Genomic DNA, 9,796 nt, shown 5'->3' with positions numbered 1-9,796 from the left:
AGAGATTTGCGGACAATGAAGAAGTAATCGAAGCTGTAAATGGTTATTTTGAGGAGCTTGACGAATCAGTCTATAGAGATGGCATTAATAGACTGGAACACCGCTATGAGAAATGTATCAGCCTTGGAGGAGATTATGTTGAGAAATAAAAAAAAAAAATTTTTAAAAACCTTGTTTTTCTTGGTCAGGCCGGAAACTTATCAATCCACCCTCGTATTACGTGAAACATTCCGTTCTCGTTCGTGGTAGGCGTAAAATAAAAACGCTTTCCGATCGGTTATTGAAGGAAATATTGCGGTATTGCGAGAGGGTTTGCCGCAGACCTAAACGGTTCGTGTTCGGAGAAACTTCGAGGATTAATAACATCGTGCGCACTAACGACTACCGATCCTTAGGAGGGATTATTATTGCCGAGTAATTTTTGTTCCAACTACACGCCATCAAATCCACCGAGATTTCCTTAACCACATATTAAGCATTGTTTTGACCTACATTCCTAAACGAATATTTTACAAGGAATAAATAAGTTGCGGAAAGGTGCGAGACATTTGGAACAACTGCTAGCTTAACTTCCCATGCGTCAAAAATCTTAACTAGAATTGTACAGAGGAGGATGGAAAAAAGGTCGTAAGAGTTATTAGGAAAGATCAATTTGGGTTCAGAAGAAATAGAGGAATGTGGTAAGCCATTCTAGTTTTACGGGTAACAATAGAGAAAACGATAGAAAAAAGAAAGAGTTAAATGGGACAAGACATTAAACATACTTAAAAATGTAAGGACAAGTTACAAGGATAGAAAACTGATACTTAGTTTGTATAAAGAGCAACAAGCAGTTATAGAGATGGGGTTGTAACGTAGAAAAGTAAATATTAGAAAGGGAGTCAGACAGGGATGCAAACTGCCACAGCTACTTTTTAATCTAAACAAACTCTACTTAAAGAAATAATTTGCAGTCTAATCTCACGTTAAAGGAATGGAGAAACTCGACCGAAAGTGTTTAGAATAGATGTAAAGCAATACATATTGGTGCATAGTAACCGCAAATCCATTGGTACAAAGTTGGTACATTTAAATTGTTTATTTAAGACTGCAAGCTAATATCTACTGTTGGATTAGTAGGTCGATTAGCGAAAATAGCGGAATCAATAATAATTGGCGGTGTTGAATCGAAGATCACGAAGAAGTAATAATGCAGGGTGAGACGTCTTGCAGTCTCCACTTGCCCTGTTATGGTTACCTGTCATATTCTACGTTACATATTAAGATAGGCTAATATTATCTATCTCTTATAATTAATTTTCAGATTATTTATTGTTCAAGGACGTTGATATTCCGATAATAAAGCCTGTCGTTTCACCCGTGGCGTAATAATTGACGGCGACCTAATTTATTTAAAAGATAATACTGTAGGGACATAAATTAGGAGGTAGTTGATCGAATGGCAAACGACGCAACATGAAGCCGTTAGACCTGTCAAGCAAGTGACATCGAAATTTGCGATAAACTAGTGACCTCATGACCCATGAGCCCGTTTATTATTCGGAGACCTAATCGAAAATGCCTACAAATTAAACGAAAAATTTGCACTGTTCTTAGTCATTAACTGTAACGTCGGCAACACAAGAAAGTCTTATTTTTTCACTTTTATTTCGGTCTTGATTTTAGTTTTGATCTTGGTCATCACTGCATCATCATCATAAGGTCATCAGTCCTAAGACTAGTTGGACACGTACCTCCACTCTTTTCTATCCTGAGCTAAACTTCGCATTCCCCTAAAACTAGAACAGGCCACATCCTTAACTATTTGCGAAGAGTAATCTAATCTAGGTCTACCTCTACCCCTCCTAACTCCTGTTTCTGCCTCTAATATGTCTCTGACTAGACCTTCATGCCTGAGAAGGTGTCCTACCAACCTATCTCGCCTATTTTTTATTGACTTCCATAGAGTCCTCTGTTCTCCTATTCTTTCCAATACCTCTTCATTTCTAACCTTTTCTACCCATGATATCCTCATCATCCGCCTATAACACCACATTTCGAACGCTTCTAACCTTTTCTTTTCCGCCGCGCAACTGTCCATGTTTCGCACCCGTACAACGCCGTGCTCCAAACATACACCTTTAACAACCTTTTTCGAATTTCTAAATTAACCGTTTGCGAACATAGAAGTGACTTTTTTTATTAAAGGCGACACGACCCTGCGCTATCCTCTGCTTTATATCCCTACTACTCCTTCCATCCTCACTTATCTGACCTCCTAGGTATCTAAAATCAGCCACTTCTTCTAATTTTTCGTCTCCTATTTTAGTTTTACTTTTATTTATTTATCATCACTGCAATAACTTAAAAATTAAAAGGAAGACTCATCTCGCGTTGATAATGCCCACGTATGAAGTGGGCGAAACACGTGACCGCTCAAATAAAGTTTTTTGTGGGAATTAGGGGTGAGTCTTCCTTTTAATTTTTAGTTAATATTTACCACAGTCTCCTCTTTCTACACTGTAATAACTGTATGTGTTATATTCAATACATTTAAGATACTTGCATAGTATGGAAGGTTTGTGAAATTTTCAACTGCATCAATTAATAGTCACCAGATATATTGTTGAGGAAAAATAATTTATTCGTAACAGTTGTAGATTTTGCACCCTAAAAGCTATCGCAGTGCTTTATTACTATTCGTCTATTTAGACTACCTTATAATAAAAATAACAAAAATATGCGAAAACAATCCTTTATACTTATTTAACTATAATACAATAATCTGTTTACATACAATAATTTAAGCTGCCTTTTAAAGTTTACTAAGTTAGCCTCTTTTAAATCTTTACTCCTACCTTTTTACCAATCTCTCTCTCGACATACTCAATATGATCATTAACTTGCAAGTTGTCGTTAACTAAGTATTTGTTTGTACTTAGATACTAATTCTATTAAGTTATTTTCTATTTTTACGACTATTTCATTCTTCAATTCAGTTTTATCTGGTCCTATTTACATTACTTTCGTTTTCTGTGTATTGAGTTTTAATCTATTGTAGTCGAGAGCCAATTGTTGACGCTTTCTATTAAGTACTCTTTATATATTGTTTCTTGAATGTTTGTTTTATCTTTGCTTGAATGGTATTTTATTGTATCGTCTGCAAACATATGAATTTTGAAGGGATTTAATGCGTTTCCTATATCATTAATATATAAGATAAATAATAATGGTTATTTATGGGCTTGTGGAATACACCTCAATATAACAAGCTATCAATTGCAATCGAGTGTTTCAGTTTCTCTTTAAGAATTTTGTAAAGTTACTCTAAAAAAGTATTCTAAGTACAAACTTTATATTAAGTAGTATTAGCTTAAATACAATTATAAAATGTTCAGTATCGCTGTATGTTGTAAGAGTTAAGAAAATGTTTTAATGTCATCTTGGTGGGCTGTCAAATACAATGGAAAGTTAAAATGGATAGTAAATAAAACGAAGAAAAAGGCAGAAAATTCCTTTAAAGTTATGTAAAGTAAAAGAGCAAGTTAGATATAACGGTAATCTCTTTTAAAAATTTCCCAGAAATCAAACAGAAAATCCAATTATTTTTACAATATTGAATTGGCTACCCTGAAAACGTTTCTATTTTTTAAAGTACTGTAGCGGTAAAACACCTTTAAATTAATTTTTATATTCATTTTTGTTGAATTTTTATTATTATTATTGTTTTGTAAATATTCTTCTAAACCTATTTGTAGACTTACAACTTCTTATCTTGTTAAAAAATTAAAAGGAATACTCACCCCTAATTACCACAAATAAATTTTATATGAGCGGACACGTGTTTCGCCCACTTCACACGTGGGCATTATCAACGCGAGACTCTTTTTACTAACAATTCAGCTATATATAAACCCCTAAATTTCCATACTCACTATTCTTATTCCCTTCCCCCCTACCAAACAAAATACCCAGAGATTGTTCAAATGACCATTTGTTCTATTAACAAAAGATTTTAAGAAGGTCGAAAAACAAGGCAACAGGTTGACAGAAATAAATATCGTAGTCCCACTACATATTACTATTTATCCCATAAGCACGAATTATCGTACGTTTAATAGAAATTTGAATTACGATATTGTACATCGTATTTGATGTAAAATTATCGTATGTCCCCATAATTATCGTACAGGTTGGCAACGCTGGCTGGTAGGAAACAAGAAATTATCACAACAGCATGCAACTTGTTGTTGTGCTGTGTAATTCTTTTACGATAACTTACGAAGTAGTAGAAAATCGCCCGATTTTAATGCCGTTATTCAATCATCGTCTCTATTTCTGTACTACTATTAAGAAAGAAAGATATACGGTCAGTATTTTGAATAAATTCTGTCTACCTTATATTGTACGGATTACGTCCTACAAATTGTGGAATTCTACTACCTACTGACCTGTTATAATGTCGCTTTAATTAATACATATGTATAATAACGTTAATTAACGAAGAATTATTTTTAGAACGTTCCAATTTCCTTTCACGGTGGTATTTTACCGATAAGTCTTATCGAAATTTTGTTATTTCCTGAAAAGAAACATACACACGAAACCATCAACGTTAAGATTTTGATTATAGAAGAACAAGGTTAACTTGCTTATTTATGTCAATAAAACTTTTTAAAAATAATATAAATAATAAACTGGCTCTTTACGTCATTTTATATACTTATTGTGTTATCAATTAGTGGTTTTACAGATAGATATATACCAGGTAACTGCGGGTAGTCCACATAATTGTATATTATAATTCTCAACAGGGACAACTATAATTCTACAGAATAAATTTTTAGGAAAAATAATTTGCTGAATTTAAGACTTTTACGAATTTCTAACCTACCACTGTAAAGTACTAATAAACTTCATAAGAAGGCGTTAACAAAAATGCTAATTTTTGTGAAATTGGACCTTTGAATGAATAACTCGTTTACCTACCTATATCATAGCTATTTGAAATGTGCATTGAATATATAAACACTTACGATTATTGTGAGATGCACGGCTGTTGCAAAATTATTTATCTAATTTGGTCGAATAAAAACAAAATAGAAAACAATTTCATGTTCATTATTGCGATGTTCTCCATGAAGAATAACGATAACCACAGGCAGTGGAGTAACAATAGGGTGACAGAATGGGAAAAATGCCACGAGCCTCCAGTCTGAGGGAACCCTGGCCTGGGAGACCGTGAGGACAAGAGGAACCTAACATTTATTACAAAATTTGATTTGATAATTATCTAAAAGTACAGCTTTTTACTATTAAAGAAAGGCCCCATCCGATCAATTTACTACAGGCCTTGTTTGCAACAAATTCCTAGAAATCCCATGCGGATGCAGTCACTGGAGTGTGTCACCAATGATACAAAGAGTTTTTTATTTTTCTACATCTACACAGTTATACTCTGAGTACTATACGAAAGTGTCTGTATTTCTTTATCATTCGGATATAATGACTTCCGGATATAACGAAATTACAGTGGTCCGTTCATTGTCGTTATACCCGAAATCCACTGTAGTTACTATACTAATTCTCTACCTAGAGCATAGAGTGAGCTAGTAAACGCTATTATTTTGAATACTTCAGTTTGTATTATTCAAAATATTTAAATAAATTAATTAGTTAATCTACTAGTTGATTATTTTTTAACTATCCAAAACGAATAAGCTGTTTTTTGTACATTTATATATTTATTAAATGGATGTCTCCAAACTTATTTGGACAATCTCCGGACTTTCCATATAAAATCTTGAGTTGATAATCCTAACCACAGAAATTATTGCAATTGTACTTAAAGGCAAGTTTAGAATTGGAGGGTTATGAACAGAGCACAAGTTATACATTATTTTTATTTTTCGAAACAATTATTTACGATGAATTTAGCCAAAATAAGAGTCGATCTCGCCAGATCCAGACTAATACCAAGACCAAATTATAGGGTTGTTCGGAAAGTCATTTCGTTTTTTCCCGACAGAGGATTTAATTGTATTCTTTTGCACCCAACTTCACATTTAAGCCGTATAATTTTTATATGCTTTGAGAGCTCATATAGCAAGGCTTGTGTGTGAAAAATTTCAATTACGCAGTAGTTTTTAGTTGGTGCCCTTTTAAATATGGAGAGCGATAAGCAGCATTTTCGACATATCTTACTGTTTTACTACAGAAAGGGTAAAAATGCAGTTCAAGCCAGAAAGAATTGACTGATGTGTATGGAGAAGGTGTGTTGACAGTACGCCAGTGCCAGAACTGGTTCGCTAAATTTCGATCCGGCAATTTTGATGTCGAAGATGATAAAGACGCGATAAAGGCATTAGTTGATGTGAACCGGCGAATAACAACACGTGAGATCGGATTGAGGTTAAATTTATCAAATTCAATAGTTTATGACCACTTGAAAGGTCTGGGATTATCCTCGAAGCTCGATGTATGGGTTCCCCATGTTCTCACAGAGAGAAATCTGTGTCGTCGCATTGACGTCTGCGATTCGCTTCTCAAACGTCACGAAAATGATCCGTTTTTGAAGCGCATCATCACTGGGGACGAAAAATGGGTTGTATACAACAACGTCAAACGCAAGAGGTCATGGAGCAAAAAAGATGAACCGGCTCAAACCATTTCCAAAGCCGATATTCACCAAAAAAAGGTGATGCTGTCTGTTTGGTGGGATTTTAAAGGAATCGTTTTTTTTTGAGCTTTTACCGGATAACACAACGATTAATTCGGAAGTCTAGTGTCATCAGCTGGATAAACTGAATGATGCACTTCAACAGAAAAGGTCAGAACTAATCAACAGGAAAGGTGTAGTGTTTCACCAAGACAACGCGAGACCTCACACAAGTTTGGTCACTCGCCAAAAGCTTTTACAGCTTGAGTGGGATACAATGCTACACCCACCGTATTCTCCAGACCTGGCACCATCGGATTATTATTTGTTCCGGTCACTCCAAAATTTTTTAGACGGTAAAACCTTCACCTCAAATGAGGAGGTCAAAAACCTCCTCGATCAGTTTTTTGCCAGCAAAGACCAAAAATTTTATGATCGTGGAATTATGCTACTACCAGAAAGATGACAAAAGGTGTTGGACCAGAACGGTCAATATATAATTTAATAAAGTATTTGTTTATTATACGAAAACTGTCTTTCATTTCCACAAAAAAAACGAAATGACTTTCCGAACAACCCTTAATATATAGGCAAAGATTAACACCGAGACTATATCTTTTTGATTTGTATGGATTTTTCCGGTATGTTGCAATTGAAACTCGGACAGAAGTGATTATTTTATGATCACTGACGAAAATTTGAGAATTTTTAAATATTTGAGATCCGTTGTTATGTTTGTGTATTCTTTTGTTTTTAATTTAGTTACAGCTGTATAACAAAAATTGTTTGACTCACTCACTACTGTGATTTTCCGCATTTCACTTTCACGGTTTTGTTGTACGTTCCCCAGAACAATGCCATTCGATGCGTCATTATTTGTGTCGGTGTTGTTTTCGTCGTCGACCTTCCCCGTTGTGGTTTTCCCTTTGTTTGCCATGTTCACCCTGTCTGAGCTGGTATTATGTTAATCGCACAACACATATTGTTCTACATAGTAAAATGAAGGCAACGTTCTCTGCACGATTTACGTTACCGATAAAGCCCTCGATGTGTAATCGCAGAGGCGACCGCAAAGAATTATATAGGACCACCGCATTCAATCAGAAGGTTTTCTGGAATAAGTAGTAGCTTATACTGTTCGCATAACAACAAAAATATATTCATAAACACGATGTATTTATACGCAGAGATTGGTACAAAACAAACCGCGATCTGTTTTTGTTTTGTATATATATATATATATGTATATAGCGCTAGACATGAGCTAACATAGCAATTACAGCCCATTTCAATTTGTTTGAATTGTGACCTTGAAGAAATCTGCGAAGATAGAAAGAATACACACTAGCCGTGAGCAAGACAGAAATAGTTGGAACAAGCTTGAACGAGCAGAGCTCTCGATGGGCGGTCTTAGGAGATCGGCTAGAACTGTACAGTACTAGACGAAAATGTTTAGCAATTTCTTAAAACAAATATGTATAAAAATTAACAATAGAAACCAAAGCAAAAGTTTTATAGATGTGTAGAACGTTAAGTTAATTCACTTGTTATTATTTTTGGCAAATATGCTTTCAAATAAAGCATATTCTAAAATTTTAACGAGGCAATTTAAATAATTTTGCAAATGGTACTGTACACTTTTGTCTAGCTCTCGCTCGATGGTCGGTAGAGAAATGAGCTCCGCAGACAAATATGATTGAATTTGGAATTATGCTACGGCGCATCCTAATAAAGGGAAGGGGCATATCTCAAACTTCTTGAAACGATCAGTAATCATTGTTATGGTTGAGAAGCTCAAAATTGGCATAGTCCACAATAAAACTGTCGCATTTACTTTCTTCTTTCAACTTACTAACTAGACTAGAGCGGTTACTGACCCAACGCCTACTTTATCGGGAATATCGTAAACATAGAAAAGAGATGTCAGGTAGGAATTGCCACGGACACTAATACAGAGAAAGGACTAAGATTACACCAGTTGATGAGTTGCAGAAAGAGATGCAGACAAGCAGAATTTGAGCATGTTGCTTGCATTGGACTTTAAAGAAAGTTCAACATTCTAAGAAATTTAGGAAAGCAAAAATGCCTATTTAAAGATATAATTCCAACCAGGTAGTTATAAAGATGACCCTGATTTTTTACTTATCTAAGCAACCTATATCCGCTGCACAGCTTACTGTTATTCGGTTATCTCTTTTCACTTTGTCTGTACTACTCAGAAGCATTTCCTAACTTGACTAGGGCGTGTTCAAAATGCAGAAAATGACTACAGTCCCAAGGGAAAACAATAAAAAAGAAGAAATGTTCATTTTAACAGATACATTATTGCGGACTATGTCAATTTTGATCTTCTTAACTATACTATGCAAAATAGAAAGAGAGTTGGCTAAATGGGGAATGTAGTAGGCTTGAAGGAGGGGGGGGGGGGGCAGATAAAAGATGAATTGTAGTTTGTAGGGTAACTAAAAGAAATGAAAATTTTCTTCTTTTTGTGTAATTATTTGTTTACATAACATATAAGTAATGTACTTACTTTGTTTTGTATTGAAATTAGATCAGAATTAAATTTTCAGAATATTTACAGTTTCAAACCTAGGCAATAATAACTTGATGATTGAAAATTTTTAATTGAGCTACTACTGAGCACAATTAAAACATTAAATTCACATTCGTCCATACGAGAAGGGAAATCAATATAAAAATACTCAGTTTTTTTGGTCACTCTATTGTAGGTAAAATAAATCGTTTATTACAAAGGAAAACATGTCTTGTAACTATTGTTCACGCATGTTTTATCATGAGAAATATGCGACTTTTACGGATAAAAGCAAAACGATTTCTTTCTGCAGAATTTTATAAATTTTTTATCAGAACAAAAATCATGGTATTTTTGCGACAAAAGTTTGAGTTGCTATGGGAGGGGCAGTTTTTTTAATTTTTATTCGACTTAATGAAGTTAATATCTGAGTAGAAGGGGTGGTACACAGAGGTATCAAAATCAAATCAGATCTATCACAAAAACGACTTTCGTAAGTCAGAAAAGTAATTTCTAATACGTAATATTAAAATTCCAGTAAATGTCTAGATGATGGGATTGAAAGAGGAGGTTTCCCCCACCACTGTACCATAAAAAGTTCGTGGCAGTCTCACCCCCATAAA

General features: G+C 34.5%; 1 protein-coding gene across 1 annotated transcript in view; it reads right to left on the bottom strand.

The window, feature by feature from the left end:
* LOC108734483 (ninjurin-1-like) overlaps positions 1–7,735 on the bottom strand; it is a 25,771-nt gene extending 18,036 nt beyond the window's left edge. Inside the window, exon 1 of the mRNA XM_018466069.1 lies at positions 7,433–7,735. Coding sequence (XP_018321571.1) covers positions 7,433–7,574 — 142 coding nt within the window. The 5' untranslated portion in view covers positions 7,575–7,735. The remainder of the gene's footprint in view (positions 1–7,432) is intronic.
* Positions 7,736–9,796: the final 2,061 nt, after the last annotated feature.

The sequence above is a fragment of the Agrilus planipennis genome, unplaced genomic scaffold (genome assembly GCF_000699045.2).
Source record: "Agrilus planipennis isolate EAB-ADULT unplaced genomic scaffold, Apla_2.0 scaffold129, whole genome shotgun sequence".
In the NCBI taxonomy this organism is placed as follows: Eukaryota; Metazoa; Arthropoda; class Insecta; order Coleoptera; family Buprestidae; genus Agrilus; species Agrilus planipennis.
This window is presented reverse-complemented; position numbering and strand designations above follow the sequence as displayed.